At 42.8% G+C, this 19,196-nt stretch overlaps 2 protein-coding genes across 2 annotated transcripts in view; one reads left to right on the top strand and one right to left on the bottom strand.

The window, feature by feature from the left end:
- LOC114665320 (gastrula zinc finger protein XlCGF57.1-like) overlaps positions 1 to 19,196 on the bottom strand; it is an 895,535-nt gene that overhangs the window by 179,481 nt on the left and 696,858 nt on the right. The gene's annotated exons all lie outside the window — the stretch shown is intronic.
- The window catches only part of LOC114666874 (myelin regulatory factor-like protein), a 117,572-nt gene continuing 103,617 nt past the window's right edge, over positions 5,242 to 19,196 (top strand). Inside the window, exons 1-2 of the mRNA XM_028821911.2 lie at positions 5,242 to 5,534; positions 14,154 to 14,224. Of these exons, the coding sequence (XP_028677744.2) occupies positions 14,173 to 14,224 (52 nt within the window). The 5' untranslated portion in view covers positions 5,242 to 5,534; positions 14,154 to 14,172. The remainder of the gene's footprint in view (positions 5,535 to 14,153; positions 14,225 to 19,196) is intronic.

The raw sequence follows: 19,196 nt of genomic DNA, 5'->3' as shown, positions 1-19,196 counted from the left end.
GTTTCACACTACTGGTCGTCCCTTCATGTGAAGTTCTAAACCTGGTCTTCTCCATTCCAACCTCAACTACTTATGTGTTGAAACAAACATCACAACTCTGAAACTTCTGTCGATTCTTTAGGACTCCACTGAAATAATGGATAGAACTTGATTGTGGAGTCGATCCCCATTACGTTAATCTAGAACAGTGTTTCCCAAACTCGGTCCTGGTGAACCCTTGTGGCTGCAGGTTTTTGTTCCAACCAGCTTCTGCTTTTAATTGAACTCCTGGGCTAATTAAGTGAACTGATATTTCCCAAGTTCTGTGTTTAGGGAACAATATTGAAATCGGAAAACTAAGTTTGCTAAAAAAAATATATATATATATTAAAATGTACCAAGCAGTTATATAGGAATAATGTATTTCATTTCTTTTTAATGTAGAGAAAAGCCAAGCAAAATGACACCTTTTATTGGCTAACTAGAAAGATTACAATATGCAAGCTTTCGAGGCAACTCAGGCCCCTTCTTCAGGCAAGATGTAATCAATTTCTTTTTAACAGTATTTTCATCTTGATTTTCATTCTACTTTTCTAGGTCTTCTAATTGTTTAATTAATCCATTATTTACTAATTAGTGGGTCTAACTCTAAAGTAGTTGCAGCCTTTGATTATTCAGTGTGTTGTTAGCATGGGTGTCTGATCTGCTCGTTTTTAATTGTCATTATTAAGATACAACGCAGAAATATTTCTAAATGTCTTATAATAAATGTAAAAATCATACTGCTATGCTATTCTGAATGTCGAATAAAAGAAAAAAAAAAATCAGCTAATTAAATGAGATCAGTGCTATCAGGTGTTGTCACTGATTAGGAATCCGGTTGGAACAAAAACCTGTAGCTACAGGGGTTCCCCAGGACCGAGTTTTGGAAACACTGATCTAGAAGATATAACGGATGTCTATTTACTGATCATTCTGGATTTATGTGAAGCTGCCATTTTCCATAAATCCTGAAAATTAACTAGAAATAATAAAAGCGTATGTGCCTTCTGCTTATTTAAATCATGGTCGCATTCTGCATTGTCGTAAATGATCTCGACGATCAATGGAATTCTTGCTTGTTCATGACGCTAAAAAGCTTCGCTGGCTCAGAACCAGTTTCAGTGACGCAATTCCTTTATTGTACCGCACGATGGCACTATATGACCATATAGTGACAAAAAAAAGCAATGCCCGAGCCGAAGAAAAGTAATAGAAAGACAGCAACGGCAAGCGAGTTGCACACGTCATTTTTGCCCGAAGCTTTTTCGCAGTCTGCTTCCTTTCAGAAAGAGAAGGCGCTCTAAAGAGCGGCATAAAGTATCACTGGATTGAATTACTAAATGGCGAAAAGTCTTAAAACAATAGCTGTACCGCTACAGTACATACATACGTACTTTCATTTTCAAACACGTTTAATCCCACCCTAGACAGGGTGCAAGGCAGGGCACGGCCTTGGTATATGCACTAGTCCAAAACCCAACTTTATTTTATACAGCGCCTTTCTCGGTTGGCACCTTCTCAAAGCGCTTTAAAATGAGGATATAAAATCGTGTACAATTCCATGCTTTTTTAACATATGGAAATGACAGTGCGGTGAGCAACAGGAGCATAGTAAAATTTGGTTAACAGATTAAATGGCAGTGTCATTAAATATAATAATGCCTGCGTATCAAAAACGCCATCCCGCCCCTAACCACGCCCCCTAACACACGCCTACTTTTAAGCGCACCGTCTGTGGCAGTCAGCCCCGGGATTGACTCCTGAATTACATGTGCAGGTCACCCACGTCTCCAAAATAGATCATGTCAGTATAATAAAGGATTATTATTTAAACAGAATGTGTAATTTTTGACGTCACGCTGCACATTCCCTGCTAGCGGTTTTATACAATACTGACCATGCTTACATTTTTTTTAATTATTAAAAACATCTGTGCATATAAATCTTTTTAGAAGTTCGCTTTTTGATGATGTCTTGGGATTTTACCCAATATAATAGTATGAAGCATTTGCGTTTCTGTGTGTTTGTGTTATTATGCGTTCTACACATGATGATTAACTCAAATACTCACCTGAACAAAATTTGTCTCTGTTTTTATGGTTGGCACAGGGACCTTTGTTGATTTAGCACACACCTTGCAACACAACGTAGATAGATAGATAGATAGATAGATAGATAGATAGATAGATAGATAGATAGATAGATAGATAGATAGATAGATAGATAGATAGATAGATAGATGTCAGACTTGGACACATTATCTGTGATGCTGCCTGGGGTCATCAGGTGTTTTGGGTCTTTCAGCATCAACTAGCCTTTCTTAGGTAAGCTTGTTTAGTCCACAGTCCCACAAATCCCACCCCACCAACCCCACCCCCCGAACCACAGCCATCTTGATATCTTTGATATCTTCTTTGTGACGTCTATGATTTTCAGGATGGCTGTGCTTCTGTGCAGTTCTATGATTCCAAGGAGCTTTAGTTCCCTGTGAATCCCATACACCTGACCTCAATGGACTCAAATCAGTACCTGCATCCCCTGCTGCAGCATTCGTCAATATGCTCCACTTCCTCTCAAAGGCTTCATCCACCTGATCTTCCTATGGAAAACAGTTCCAGGAGGACCACTTGTCTTGTTGTCTTTGACACCAGGACAATGTCTGGCCTGCGTGTGGTCTCTGCAAAGGTGTCTGGGAATCTGAGCTGTTTCCTTAGGTCAATCATCAGCTGCCAGTCTCATGTTGTAGCAAGCTGTCATTCTGGTGTCTTTTTGCTACTCCTGCAGCCCCCCTCCAGCCCTCACAAAGGTGATGTACTTCCTCACTGGTTGTTGCTGTTTCCTGTCAGCAACCATGTGCTGATGAAAACTGCTACAATTCTCAGCCACCCAATCATTGCACCCTTCTCCCAAGGTTTTTGAGCAACAACTCAATATATGCTCCAGGAACCCTCATTGCTTGAACAGTGCACATGGAGATGTTTCTGTACAGGCACCAGCAGTAGAGATTGGATGAGCAAAGGAGGACATCATAGACTGACTGATTAAAGAACTTGATCCTTTGCAGCTCTGACCGTGAGATATTTATGGCCATAGCCTGCTCTCATCGGTTCTACACCCCCTGCTGCTACATTACTAATATCCTGCTGGTGCGGGACTTTCCCCTGAGCCTTCTCAAAGGTAGGTCTTGAGATGCTACCAAGCTTTGCTTGTCCTGCTGTAACTGCTCCCACTAACACCCTGTGCTGCTGCCATGCTTCATCCTCCACTTCCTACCAGTTCTCACTTCATTGCCTACTAAAGCAACTCTGAAGTCATTAGAGTGTTGGTACGGCAGCATATATCTTGGATAGGTAACCATGAACTCCTCTGTCAGACTGCTGAAAATGAGCTGCAGTTTGCTCCTGCTTCTGTATAAGATGATACTGCTAAGACTTCATGGTAGGACCAGCTATCTGCACAGGAAGTTAGATAGCTTCCTCCAAAGCCAGTAGACAATGAAACATCATAGATGAACAGGGGCCAAAGAAGTCGTGATAGAGTACTATGGAGATAAATCCAGGCCTTGAATATCCCTGACTTGTCCAATGAAGTGAGCCATGCTGGCAAACTCATTACTGGTTGTCCCGATTGCTGCTGCATTCCTCAGGATGCAGTTAATGAGCTTACCCAGGTTCTTGACTAGCCTCTTTGAGACAGATAAATTTTGATCACTTCCTAAAGAGAAGCTAAACTTGTCTGTCACTTTCCCCCTTCATCACAACTAGGATGAGTTGCTCCAGGCCTTGCAGGATCCATCTGCAGTCTGGTACAGATGTCACTATTCCTTTCAAGTCATCCCCTCCTGACTTGGATGTGGGGCCTTTTCACTCCACCTCTGCTGACTTCATCAGCATGGTCATGGCCAAAGCAAACAGGGTCACTGACAGGATGCTACCAGTAATAATGCCCTTCTCTAACCAATGCCATGCACTAGTTGATGCTCCAGAGATGATTTCTCAGACTGAAGCAGTTGTAATAGTTGAAAATGAAGTCCCCGTATCTGCCTGGGACATGATGCCAGTCCAGTGCGGTTGACAGGATTGACTTGTAGGTGCTGGCAAGGTCTAGCCACACAACTGCCAGATCTCCTTTGCCTTCACATGCCAGTTCAGTTGCACTATTCAAAGTAAAGTCCACGTAGGCAGTCAGGACCTCTAGAACTGTTAGGCTATAACTGCTGTGCCTCTCCATATCCCTCACTGTGTAGTAGTTGTTCTTGATTTTACACAAAGATATTAAAACTATCAATATAATTTTACAATCCAAAGTTTGGTTCTTGCTGGTCATATCATGCTGCTGAGACAGGGTGGGCTCATCTTGATGCTTAATAATATTGAATGAGTCAACAATAGATGGATGAGTTTTTATTTTGGTATCCTAGTGGATTATTGAGACGTGGAGTTTAAGCTGCAAAATGAATAAATGGAGGCTAGCTGTCTTTCTTCAACTAGGACACATAAATCAGATGAATTCTGGAGACTCTTCATCTCACAGAGGAGCACAGGTTGGAAGCTAGTAGAGTTGAAAGCATAACCTTTGAATTTTGACTTGTAAATGGCATTTATGACAGCTTCTCCTTTCAAGGAATCTGGGTCCTGAGTAACTTCACATGAGAGGAGGAGGAGGAGGAGGACTCTGTGGGCAGGGTGCCATTTGTAGGGCTGTGAAGGTCACTGCAACACACTGCGGTGCTGAAACTGTGGATCTCTGTATCCTCTGAATGTATTAAAAGTAAGATTAACTGCCTGTGTGAACAGCAAAAATATATTTTCTTCACCAGGCAGGTGGGCCTACTCTCCAACACAGGCCTCCTGCCCACCCTGAATCAAAGGGACCCTGCAGTAGGAGTGGAATGCCTTCTGCTGGAATTGTAGTGAATCTGGTGAATTGACTGAGAACCATGTTACAGCAGGGTGTTCTAAGTCTGGACTGCTTGTATGCCCCTCACAACAAGAGAAGGACACAGATGGATGGACGGACTCTGCTGCAGGTGAGCTGCTTTCCGCTAAATCCTCCCATATATGAAGGTGGCTTCAGTGCCTGCAGCATGACAGGTGCCTGTGCCTTCCCATTACGCAACTCCTTGCTCGCTCCATGACCCAGTGCCCAAGGACTAAGGACAATAAAGCTGGATTCACACCTCCCTGCACGCTTGCGTGGGTGCCTGTTGTGTTGCAGAAGAGGAAGCGCGTCGAGGGGACAAAGGTCTCCAGAAAAGTAAACTAGGCTTGGCTTCGGCATTTCTCTTTTTTTTTTTTTTTGTTGTCTTCTTCATACTGAAAGAAGAGAGAAATAGGAAATAAAAGAGGCTTGTGAACCCCTGGAGATCCAGAAATGATCTGACGACGGGGGAGGAGGGGACACCAAAACGAGAAGGCCGGAGCCACTCACCATGGATGACACCTTGAAGACTCCATAGACTGGAAATAAGACGCTGACGGAGACTGTGGCACAGAAAAGCAGCTTGGGAAGAGGTATGTGGCTGGGTGACACTGGTGGGTTCAATTTTCACTTGGAGTCACACTGCTGGTTTGTATCACACCTTTCACGGTTGTTACCTTATATGAACACCTGTGTAAATGGGAGCCAGCAGTGGGATTTAACCTGGTAGCCTTTGAGCAAAGAGCCTTTATTACTAAGTGACATTTGCCTTGTGTCATAAAGACATCGGAAATTCCAGTTGCCGGTCTTGAAACCTGCTTGTCCTTCACTGGCCGGTGAGCAGTGCTTTTTATTTCATTATCAGAGTGAAAAATGCTATATCACATGAAAATAGAATAAAATATATTAGTATGCTGCTACCCACCTCTATTCTTGAAGCACTTTTGTCAAATTTTTTATTGTAAATGACAATTTACTGAAACTGAAATAAGTGCCACATTAACCCTTTAATGGAAGTGGGTCTGTTCTGTTCAACTGAGGTCAGCAGTGCCTGTTGTGATGCTTCTTCATGTGGTGGCTCAGCTGACCACTGTGGAAGTTGTCTCCTACCCTTGAGCCGTTGTTGTGGCAAATGACACTTGTGAACATAACATCACCGAATAGCTCAGTTTAACCCTCCAGATCTTGGGTTGACTGCTCCAGATGATGTGTCGGAGGTGTTTCGTGGAAGTGGGTACACTTGATGGGCATGAGAGCGCTCTACAGCATTGTCAATGATGAATCTGAATTGTTAGGGTGGTCATTATAATGGGGCACTGCCTTGTGCGCTCTTCATGATGCAGGCAGGCCTTTAGCTGGATAGAGGAGGTACACCCTTTCTTGTAGTTTATATTCAAATGAACATCTGTGATGTTGATGATGGTGAGGTGTGAGGCTGTATTGGTGAAGTGCTGCACATATCCCAGTATGCCACATTTCATACACTCCAACAGTCCTTTTATACAGGACATGATTCTGGATGAGTTAACATATCACATATTTCATTCATTAACTTGATCCATTTCAAAAGAACATGTGAGATGCTGATGAAGACGAGATACAGTAGGTGTCATGATTGCTTTCTGGGTATTTGGAAAACTACAATTGTCAATAGTTCTGTTTGTTTAATTCCTATTTGTAATTACAATTCACATCACCACAACACTGTTTCGTCTATGGGTATTAGCAGTGTTTTCTAATGGCCATGGTCATCTTGATGTTAGCCACAGCCTCAGGTTACTACCAGCTTGTGCTGGGTACATGTTATGTTATTGCAACGACATCTTTTAATAGGGTGACACACAACTTCCGGTATCTTATTATTGGATTAAAAAAACAAGATCTGTGTTACTCTTCTTCACTCCATCTAGTGTTAGAGAAAACCTAAGACTTTTCCAGGAAGAATTTAATGTTAAGACCTGTTGCTTTGTTTCCTTGTCACTTTATATTTGGGTTCTCAGGTGTATTGATTTCCCAGAGTAAAAACCTTTTGCCCATCTTATGACCTTGTTTCTGTCTTCATATTTATGCTGCCATCTCTCTGTCATTTCTCTCCAAACTGGACACTTGCTCATTTGTCAGGTCCAACACAGTACCCTAGTATACTGTCATAATCTGCAGGGCTTTCTTATGTACGTTACACTGTATGGCTGTTTGTTGTGCTACTGATTAATTTTTGAAATGACATTTTTGAAAAGTGACACAAGTGGCATCTCTTTTCTTATTGATGGCACCCACCATGTTGTTTTACGGTTGCTAGGCTGGGTTATCAACCATCTAACTCACGTCACATAACACCTTGACTCTTCAAGTATTAAACATGGTGGTGTGCTAACGAGCTTATGGGTTTACTGTATATGGAGGCATCCAAGATTATAACTTTGCTAAAAAAGTGATGCTTTATGCTATATTTTATTGTTAGAGAATTTATTAGCTTAGAGAACTTAGCTTGTTAGAAAACATATTAGCAAGAATTCTGAGCTTTGACAAGGTTATTTTTGACTTGTTTATGGTTTCAATGATCATTGTACTTTTTGACTTTCTGTTAATAAGCTCCTGGTAGTTATTTGACAATTCCTTACCCTTACATTTACTCTTTTGATCCCCTGGTCCCATTGCCATTTGTCCTTTTTTCCAGTTCTCTAGAATGTTTGAGTTGTTGATAACATGAGGGTTAAAAAGCTTCCAGCATTCTGGTGTGCCACATTTCATTTACTCAAATGGTCTATTTGTATGGGACATCGGAGGTCTTGATAAAGATGAGATGTGGGATGGATAGATTAAGGGACTTCATGTAACCCATTTTGTCACATTTGTTTTGCTCAGGTGGTCCAGTTCAACAAGTCATTTGAGATGATGATGAGAAACATAGTAGATTGGTTATGTGTTGTATATCATTTCACCACATTCATTCACTCAAATAATTCATTTGTAAAGGACATTTGAGGACTTGATGAAGATGAGATGTGGATAGATAGAGTAAGGTGCTTCACTTCTTCCACTAAGCTAAAAATATTACATCAGTTATCAGTTATCAGATAAAGATAAATATAAGGTAAAGAATTCATGGATTAAAGGGCTCCATGTATCCCAGAGCAGTCCATTTCATTCATATTAATTTGATGTGTGAAAAATTAATAGAATGTTAGATGGATGGGTGAAACTGCAGCCATATCCTAGTATGCCACATTGTCAGTCAGTCAGTCATTTTCCAACCCGCTATATCCTAACACAGGGTCACGGGGGTCTGCTGGAGCCAATCCCAGCCAACACAGGGTGCAAGACAGGAACAAATCCCTGGGCAGGGCGCCAACCCACCGTAGGGCACACACACACACACATACACCAAGCAGAATTTAGGATCGCCAATGCACCTAACCTGCATGTCTTTGGACTGTGGGAGGAAACCGGAGCACCTGGAGGAAATGCACGCAGACACGGGGAGAACATGCAAACTCCACGCAGGGAGGACCCGGGAAACAAACCCAGGTCTCCTTACTGCGTGGCAGCAGTGCTACCACTGCACCAGCATGCTGCCATGCCACATTGTGTTCATTCAAATGTTGCATTTGTACAGGGCATCTAAGGATAATGAAAATGAGATGTGGGATGGATGGATCAAAGTGCTGCACATATCCCAGTGTGTCACATTACGTTCACTCAGCCAGTTCATTTTACAGGGCATCTGGTTGTCATACCTCTGTCGTGGAAGTGGGTAGCAATACAGGCCAGCACAGATAGCTCCGCATATTTCTAGGTGTGGAATTTCAATTCCTCGGTGGACATTGTTACAGTGCAATATGTACATCAAATTTAAGAGGTAGAAAGCCCACAGTTGGATGGAGAAACTGAACTCTTTCTTTAGTTTTGTTTTTAATTTGATTTCTGTAATCTTAATAAAGAGGAGATGTAGGGTTAGATTGATTAAGTGCTGCACGTATCCCAGTGTGCCAACATTTCATTCATTCAGGTAGTTCACTTCAATAGGACGACATTGGAAAAACTGATAAAGATGAGATGTGAGATGTGTCACTGTTAGGATCTTATTGACGCTCCATCTACAGCTTTTGTTATTTTATTTTCATGAATCACTTTCCTTTTTTGTCCTGATTGTCTATAGTTTGTATTTATGCCTAATGCTAGTTTCTTTATTCTTTTTATTGAGTTTAATTATTGTTCATCATTTGTCTTCCTATTTTTTTATAGTTTTGTAATGATGTTCTTATATTGCTGTATTGCATTACTTATAATATTTCTTATATTACCCTGTTGGTGTGTGGCCTGGGGTGGTGGGGCCCCTAGTTGCACAAGTATATAGTCACCTGATGTTATCCTACTCTCTCTCTCTCTCTCTCTCTCTCTCTCTCTCTCTCTCTCTCTCTCTCTCTCTCTCTCTCTCTCTCTCTCTCTCTCTCTCTCTCTTTTCTTCTCTCTCTCTTTTCCTCTCTCTCTTTTATACCTGGTCTTTGTCATTGGCTTCCCACACCTGAGTAGGTTCCTTTCATCTATCAGTGAGTCTACATTTACATTTTGCTACCATTGCATTTTCTTTATTTATGTGTCAGGATTCTGAATTGTACAATTTTGAAATTTGAAACATTGATTTTCTGTTTGTTGATAATAATGTTATTATGGTGACTAGTGATGAGCAAAACAATTTTGGCAAAACTGAATTTGCAGTATAATTCTTTGTTTCTCTTCCCCACAAAAAAAGTGAAACAAGCAGCATTTTGGTTAGAATGTAGTAAGAAAGTTGTTTAGTCTTGTCTTGACAATTTACATCCATTAATTCTGCATACGTCTACCTATAATTTACTTTTTAAATAAAGATCTCTAGTGAAAAAAAACAAAGGTCACCAGACTAATTTCTTGTTACGTTTAGATATTTTTTTGAGCAGTTATACTTGTTCCGGTAGTACATCCCCCACTTTGCAAATCATGAGTACCGTGTTCAAGACAGAAAGAAACTGAACGCTTCACAGCACTTAAGAGAATTTATATCCTCGCCCTTTTCTGTAGGAATAAATGAATAGGAATAGGGAGTCATTAAGTAATGGTGAGTATGGTGGCTTCCCATTTTAATGTGTGGAAAACAGAGCAGTTTGCATGATGGGGTATTTTGGTGCTTCTTCATGTGGAAAATATTCAGATATCACATTCATGAAAAACATACTAAACTTGTCTATCGTAATGTAGATCAAATACAAATGATTTTACTGGTGTGTGATGGTTTACATGCATTATGCAAAGCTTTACAGAGCAGTATGTCTTATTTTCCTTTCCAAAAAGACCCCTTAAAACCTTTAAGTAGGTTTTGCATTTTGCAATTGAAAAATTTCTGGTACAATTAATTTTAGTGTCAGTTATGTAAAACTGTATGAGAAGCAAAACTTGCCTGTTTCACTCATCACTAATGTTGACAACATAATGTTGCTATTTTATACTCTTGTTTGCACCACATGCACTGTGATTTTCTTTTATATTTATGATTACATTTTTATTAATGAAACAATAAGTAAATGAAAATGGGAGTAGCAACAGATTTTTTGAAATGTTATTAAAAATCAGAAATGAAAACAGCCTTTCGTACACTAAAACAGAGAAAATAAAGAACCATACAATTGAGAGGAGAACTGGAACCTGAACCCCAATAGAAGTGAGCCAGCAGCAAAGGAAAAAACAGAAGGGAAAAAAAGACTGAAAAAGGAAAAAAAAATCTCATCACAGACCAACTCCCAACCAGCCCTTGATGGACTGCAGAGTGTGAGACCAGTTTTAGATAGCAGAGCTGAAGGAGCTGTTGATCTGATATGCAGAGAGGTTTAGAAAGGCGAGATTACAGTTTGATGACTTCCAGACCTGAGGATTAGTAAGGCCAGGGGAGGCTAACAGCAGTACAATGGAAACATTCATAAGAAGCCTCCACTAGGTGAGAGAAATTAAAACTGATGAATGAGAAGAAGACTTGATGGGGGAAAGGGATTATGGAGGGGGATTTGGCTACATACGGAGAGTAGCAACAGCAAGAGAATGTTAACCAGAAGATGTAGAGGAACATGAGAGGAAGTTTAAGGGGGCAGAAGTGACGGAGGGGGTCTGGTTCTGAATCCATGAAATAGGATATCTGGGGGAATTAGGGAATAATCTGTGGACAGAAAATAGTGTGTTGGTGATTAGCAGTTTTGTAAACATCTGTCATTAAAATAGATTTTATAATAGATGGTATCTAAAGGATGTTTGTAGGAGATGAGAACTGACACCAAATACAGATTTGGACTTAGAGATGTTAAAGGCTCAGTGAAGAAGCTCAAGGAGTTTAATGAGTGCCAAAGAGACTGGGAGATGAATAACAAGGTCAGAAAAATCTGAGGTCAAAACTGAAAAGATGTGATGTTCTCCCATGTCTCTTGTGCTTTGTGGGGAGGTACCCCAGGAGGCCATGACATCACCATTCCTGAGACTTCCCTCTGCTTTGTTTAAGCCCAGGAACAGTGTGGTGTGTTGTATTAAGAAGAAATCTTTGCAAATTTAACATTTTTTTTAGTTTGGTTTGTTGGAGTTATCTATTTGTTTCTCTGTTTACTGGTGGGCAACTCCTTTTTGCTGTCATTAAGAATTTCTCATTATTTTTCCTATTTTTTGATAGATAGATAGATAGATAGATAGATAGATAGATAGATAGATAGATAGATAGATAGATAGATAGATAGATAGATAGATAGATAGATAGATAGATAGATAGATAGATAGATGTGAAAGGCACTATATAATAGATAGATAGATAGATAGATAGATAGATAGATTGATAGATAGATAGATAGATAGATAGATAGATAGATAGATAGATAGATAGATAGACTAGATAGATAGATAGATAGATAGATAGATAGATAGATAGATAGATAGATAGATGAAAGGAAAGGCACTATATAATAAATAGATAGATAGATAGATAGATAGATAGATAGATAGATAGATAGATAGATAGATAGATAGATAGATAGATAGATAGATAGATAGATAGATAGATAGAATAGATAGATAGATAGATAGATAGATAGATAGATAGATAGATAGATAGATAGATAGATAGATAGATAGATAGATAGATAGATAGATAGATAGATAGATAGATAGATAGATAGATAGATAGATAGATAGATAGATAGATAGAAACTAAGAGGGCTTTGCTAAACTCCAACTCCCATGGAGACCTGTGGGAATCACTGTAACCCAGGGGAGGCTGCCATCTAGTGCTCTGTGGGAGGCCTTGTCCTCTGCACTTCTCTGTCTTTGTGGCACTCATTACAATCCTTGAGCTGCTTCAATGAGCCTTTAACACCTCTAAGCCCAAATCAGTATCTGGTGTTAATTCACACCTCCTCTAAACATCCCTTTAAATACCCATATTATAAAATCTTTTTAATTTGTGACTTTTACAGAACTGCTAATCACCAACACACTATTTTCTGTCAACAGATTATTCCCTAAATCCCCCACATATCCCATTTCATAGGTTCAGAACCTCACCCTCTCTGTCACTTCGGCCCTCTTAAACTCCCTCCCACCTTTCTCTACATGTTTATGTACATGTATATATACACAATGGTGCCTCATACTTTGAACTTAATTTATTTAAGGAGGCCATTTAAACTCTAAATTGTTTCGAAGTCCAAAACAATTTTCCCTATTAGAAATAACTGAAATTGAATCAATCCGTTCCCAAACCTTAAACAATACTCATTTTGATAAACTTTAACAGAAAATACACATAATTTAAGGTAATAATAACACAATTAAATGCTCTAAATAATTGATTAAAACATGAAAACAATAAATACAATATGTAAATACTGTATAATGAAATTAAATGTATGGCGGCGCCGATAGACACACTGGCTCAGCACTCATCCTTTTAGCATTTTCTTTGTCCTTTTGTGTATGAGTTCATCATAATGACATTTTGCTGGGGGAATAACATCTACAGCCAGCACAGTCTCCTGAAAGCAGTGAGTTGTGAGTGTTACAGCTGAGTTTCTCCGCTTCCACGATATCCCAGCAGACATAGCCAGATATCAGGGCTCCATCTCCACAGGTACAAGAGAGAGGTGGTGCAGGGACAGCTGGAAGCGGCGGGCCTGCAGGGCTGGTCTCTTCCTAGTATTTTTCTCACCAACACAAGGTCCCTCACAAATAAGATTGACAAATTGAAGCCACAGGGTGCAGTAAATAAGATCATTAAGGACAGTTGCGCTCTGCTAATTATTGAGTCCTGGCTTCATTCATTCATTTCATACACAGCTATAGAGTTATCAGGTCACACTGTACACAGCTCAGGACAGGACCAGAGACTCTGGTAAAAGAAAAGGGGGGGTGTCTTATGCCTGTTTCTCAACAACAGCTTGTGTACTAACACTAAGACTGCACACTACAGATGACGTTCACGCTCTCTGCGTAAGCACCAGCTATTGCTGCATTTTCTTCTATCTATCTATCTATCTATCTATCTATCTATCTATCTATCTATCTATCTATCTATCTATCTATCTATCTATCTATCTATCTATCTATCTATCTATCTATCTATCTCTGAAAAAATAGGAAAAATAACGAGAAATTCTTAATAAGAGCAAAAATGCGTTGCCCACCAGTAAACAGAGAAACAAATAGTTAACTCCAAAAAACCAAACTCTAAAGCAATTCAAAATTTGCAGATTTCTTCTAAATACAACACACCACACTGTGCTCCCTTGTTCCTGGGCTTAAACAAAGCAGAGGGAAGTCTCAGGAGTGGTGATGTCATGGTGGCTCCGCCTCTTGGGGGTTCCCCCCCCCCCACAAAGCACAAGGGACATGGGAGAACATCATATTACACATCTAAATCAAATAATAAAAAAGAACACTCTAAATACAAAATGCACAATTATAATAACATGTTAAAAAGCACAAATAAATAAATCAAAAAGAAAACATAAAAAGCAAGGTAAACAGGGGGCAGGGAACACACCATAGCTGGCACATAGCACCACCCCTCCAAACTGTGACATTGATATTTCTCTCCTTGTAGTTTGATTCACTCCTCAGTACTGACTTAAACATTTGCCATCTGTCGCACCCAAAGAATTGCAGCCAACTCCAGTAACATACTAACACTCAGGGGATTTCTTTTTCAGGTAGCAGCTCTGCCCTGCCATGCCGATGGACGTCTTGGGGGAAAATGAAGCTCTGCAGCAGTTCTTTGAAGGTCAGTCCACTCATCAGCTATTCTCTGGGGTATCCCTAATTACGTCAAATTTGGTTTTACTGTTTTTAGCCAAAAGATGCTGAGTATCTATTACACATAAATGTTAATTTATAAAAGTGGCAGTGATGTTTTAGCATTTACGGTTCTGTGTGACACAGTCCCACCAGAAGTTGTACAAAATTCTTAATCAGCTTCCCTCAGTCCATCCATCCATCCATTTTCCAACCCGCTGAATCCGAACACAGGGTCACGGGGGTCTGCTGGAGCCAATCCCAGCCAACACAGGGCACAAGGCAGGAACCAATCCCGGGCAGGGTGCCAACCCACCGCAGTTCCCTCAGTCATTTTACTTATTATTAAAATTTTTATAACAACACTAAGGTTTGTTTTCTTAAGAAAATTAAAAAAAATGTTTATGCTCAATGTAATTATCTAAAAAAATATTATTTCTTGTAGTAATTGTGTTCATGCCAGACGCTGTAAGCCTGTTTCCATCTGAGTGATGGACCAATTGGCCCTGCAGTGTTCTCTAAACTCCTGGATGTGTGTTAGCATGTCCGGCCTGAAGTTTCCATTTTATCGATGGACCTTGAAGGTCATTGTCCATATTAAAATGATAACTACCTGTTGTTGTTGTTTTTTATCCCTTATCACGCATTTGCACTTTAGGTTTGAGCTTTTCCTAGCACAGTGCATGCAGGACACGGTAGCAAAGAGGAGTCAAAATTCAAGAATCATTTGAGTAATCAGTAATCTTAAAGAAAGCAAAGAAAACTGATATCAGAAATGGATCACTCATTAGATATTAGGCTGCATCTTGATGTAACTGGCCATCGTTCAACAATTAATTAATGCGCACAGATATTGCAGGACTCCATTTCTCGGTTTCAAACTATTGCGATGTCCTGTCTGTGTCTTTATGTTATGATTTCCATGCTGGATGGACTGGCATCCTGCCCAGGACGGGAGCTGGCTCCTTGCTGGAAAGGGAGGCCACAATAGAAAGACAGGGAAGGACTGGCATCCTGACCGTGATGGAAGCTGGTTCAATGCCAGGAAAGGATGCCTAGTGGGGGCTGGGTGGTCTCGTGGCCTCTGAACCCCTGCAGATTTTGCTTTTTTCTCAAGCTCTCTGGAGTTGTTTTTTTGTTTTTTCTGTCCTTTCTTACTTTATTCTTTGATACTTAGTATTGCCTAGTCTTATTTTTATATTTTATCTTTTTTCTTTCTTCATCTGATAAAGCACTCTGAGCTACATTATTTGTATGAAAACAAGCTATAGAAATAAATGTTGCTGTTCTTGATCGACAGGGATGGACTGGCATCCTGACCAGGTTAGTGCAGGTACCTTTTCCTGGATAGTAGGCCTATGCTGAAAAATAGAGGGTGTCTGCTTCCCAGGGGCTTATTTTCCCATATGCACAGTAGTAGCCTTCCAGTTGTGGAACACTTGTATAGATACTTGCAAGGCAAGCTGGGAGTTGCAGTCCCATGGGTTAACCCTGTTGGGGTCCTTGATTGCCACCAGTGGGAGCTGCAGGGGACTGTACCCTCTTTGAAGCTTCCAGTGCTTCCATTGTGTAGTGCTGTGGCATCAGAAGGACTCCCGGGTTTGACATGAAAGAAGCCAGGTTTTCTGCATGAGTGGTCAAAGTTGGGAAGAGGTGGATGAGACTACGTGGGAGATGTGGAAGGAGAAGGAAAAATGTTGTGCAGTCTGAAGAAGAGAAAATGGGATCCATGTGGAGGTACCATGTGGAATAGACAGATGCCTTATATTTGAACCCAGGACTGGGTTGTGTAGTTATGTGTGCGGGTTTGGGGTGCTGCTGTGCCTCCTGGTGGTCACAATGTTCACTCATTCTGAAATTAGTGATTTGTTAAGTTTGTATTTGTATCTATCTGTGAACCTGTCATAGAGCACCACATAAAAATAAATTGAATTTAATTATTTTTCATTCACTGCTGAGGAGGGCCCCTCTAAATTTGGAAAGAAAGCCCACATATGCTCTTTTTGTTTTGTGGAAAAGAAAACAGCAGTTTGATGCTTCTGTTTTAAAGAAGAACAGAATCCTGTTTTGTAGGCATTGGGAAAGCCACGGGGACGTACAGCTCCCCAAACCTAGACACAGAGACACACAAGTGCAAAACACCACACTGTTTATTTCTTCCTGGGCCAGCTCTATTTTCCACTCCCCACTTCAGAGCACAGTACACAATTATCTAGCACAACACTGCTCAGTCCCTTCTCTTTTACTTCTTTCTTTCTCTCTCTCTCTTTCCCTTCTCTGCCGCCTCCACTCTTCTCCAAGCAAGCTTTGTCCTTCACCTCCCGACTCTGGCTACTCAAACGGAGTGAGGTGGCCCCTATTTTAGTGTCACGTGGAAGTGCTCCAGGTGCTCTCTGATCCTCTTCCGAAAGCACTTCTGAGTGTGGTGGAAGTGCTGCAGTCAAGGTTCCCCTTGGTGGTGGCCACAGGCCCCAGCAGGGTTGAGTTTCTAAACTCCAAACCTGTGGCCCTGGTGTAAGTCAGGGGGTTTGCTCTCTTGTGTTCCGAGGGAGGTATTGCCCTGAATTTGTCCTCTCCCCCAGTCCTTCCATCACAGGGGCACCCTGACCGTCCACCACAGCAAGGATTATTTTTCATTTGTTGGTTGATCTCGCCCTCTCCTCGAACTGCCACCTTATCGTGGTGGAGGGGTTTGCGTGTCCCAATGATCCTAGGAGCTCTGTTGTCCGGGGCTTTATGCCCCTGGTAGGGCCACCCAAGGCAAACTGGTCCTAGGTGAGGGATGAGACAAAGTGCGGTTCATCAAAACCTCCATGATGAATACAAAATTTGGACGGCATTTTCCCTCGCCCGGACGCGGGTCACCGGCGCCCCCCTCTGGAGCCAGGCCTGGAGGTGGGGCTCGATGGCGAGCACCTCGTGGCCTGGGTTGCACCCATGGGGCTCGGCCGGGCACAGCCCGAAGAGGCAACGTGGGTCCCCCTTCCCATGGGCTCATCACCTATGGGAGGGGCCAAGGAGGTAGGGTGCAGTGTGAGTTGGGTAGTGGCCGAAGGCGGGGACATTGGCGGTCCGATCCTCGGCTACAGAAGCTGGCTCTTGGGACGTGGAATGTCACCTCTCTGAAGGGGAAGGAGCCTGAGCTTGTGCGCGAGGTCGAGAGGTTCTGGCTAGATATAGTCGGGCTCACCTCGACGCACAGCTTGGACTCTGGAACCAATCTCCTTGAGAGGGGCTGGACTCTCTACCACTCTGGAGTTGCCCCCAGTGAGAGGCGCCGAGCGGGTGTGGGCATACTTATTGCCCCCCGACTTGGAGCCTGTACATTGGGGTTTACCCTGGTAGACGAGAGGGTAGCCTCCCTACGCCTTCGGGTGGGGGGACAGGTCCTAACTGTTGTTTGTGCGTATACGCCGAACAGCAGTTTGGAGTACCCACCCTTTTTGGAGTCCCTGGAGGGTGTGCTAGAGGGCATACCTTCTGGGGACTCCCTCGTTCTGCTGGGAGACTCCAATGCTCACGTGGGCAATGACAGTGAGACCTGGAAGGGCATGATTGGGAGGAATAGCCCCCCCGATCTGAACCCGAGTGGTGTTTTGTTATTGGACTTCTGTGTTCGTCACGGATTGTCCATAACGAACACCATGTTCAAGCATAGGGGTGTTCATATGTGCACTTGGCACCAGGACACCCTAGGCCTCAGTTCGATGATCGACTTTGTGGTCGTGTCGTCGGACTTGCGGCCACATGTCTTGAACACTCGGGTAAAGAGAGGGGCGGAGCTGTCAACTGATCACCACCTGGTGGTGAGTTGGCTTCGATGGTGGAGGAGGATGCCGGTCAGGCCTGGTAGGCCCAAACGTGTTGTGAGGGTGTGCTGGGAACGTCTGGCAGAGCCTCCTGTCAGAAGTAGCTTCAACTCCCACCTCGACCACATCCCGAGGGAGGTGGGGGAAATTGAGTCCGAATGAGCCATGTTCCGTACCTCTATTGTTGAGGCAGCTGACCGGAGCTGTGGCCGTAAGGTAGTTGGTGCCTGTCGTGGCGGCAATCCCCGAACCCGTTGGTGGACACCAGCGGTGAAGGATGCCGTCAAGCTGAAGAAGGAGTCCTACCGGTCCCTTTTGTCCTGTGGGACTCTGGAGGCAGCTGATAGGTACCGGCAGGCCAAGCGGAATGCGGCATCGGTGGTTGCTGAGGCAAAAACTCAGGCATGGGAGGAGTTTGGGGAGGCCATGGAGAACAACTTTCGGATGGCTTCGAGGAGATTCTGGTCCACCGTTCGGCGTCTCAGGAGGGGGAAGCAGTGCAGTGTCAACACTGTGTATGGTGGGGATGGTGCGCTGCTGACCTCGACTCGGGACGTTGTGGGTCAGTGGGGGGAGTACTTCGAAGACCTCCTCAATCCCACTAACATGCCTTCCAATGAGGAAGCAGAGCCTGGGGACTTGGAGGTGGACTCCCCCATCTCTGGGACTGAGGTCACCGAGGTGGTCAAAAAACTCCTTGGTGGTAGGGCCCCGGGGGTGGATGAGATACGCCCGGAGTTCTTCAAGGCTCTGGATGTTGTAGGGCTGTCTTGATTGACACGTCTCTGCAACATCACATGGACATCAGGGACAGTGCCTCTGGATTGGCAGACTGGGGTGGTGGTCCCCCTCTTTAAGAAGGGGGACCGGAGGGTGTGTTCCAACTACAGAGGGATCACACTCCTCAGCCTCCCTGGAAAAGTCTATTCGGGGGTTCTGGAGAGGAGGGTCGGATAGTCGAACCTCGGATTCAGGAGGAACAGTGTGGTTTTCGTCCTGGTCGCGGAACAGTGGACCAGCTCTAAACCCTTAGCAGGGTCCTGGAGGGTGCATGGGAGTTCGCCCAACCAGTCTACATGTGTTTTGTGGACTTGGAAAAGGCGTTCGACCGTGTCCCTCTTGGAATCCTGTGGGGGGTGCTCCGGGTGTATG

This window comes from Erpetoichthys calabaricus, chromosome 1 (genome assembly GCF_900747795.2).
Source record: "Erpetoichthys calabaricus chromosome 1, fErpCal1.3, whole genome shotgun sequence".
NCBI lineage: Eukaryota > Metazoa > Chordata > Cladistia > Polypteriformes > Polypteridae > Erpetoichthys > Erpetoichthys calabaricus.
This window is presented reverse-complemented; position numbering and strand designations above follow the sequence as displayed.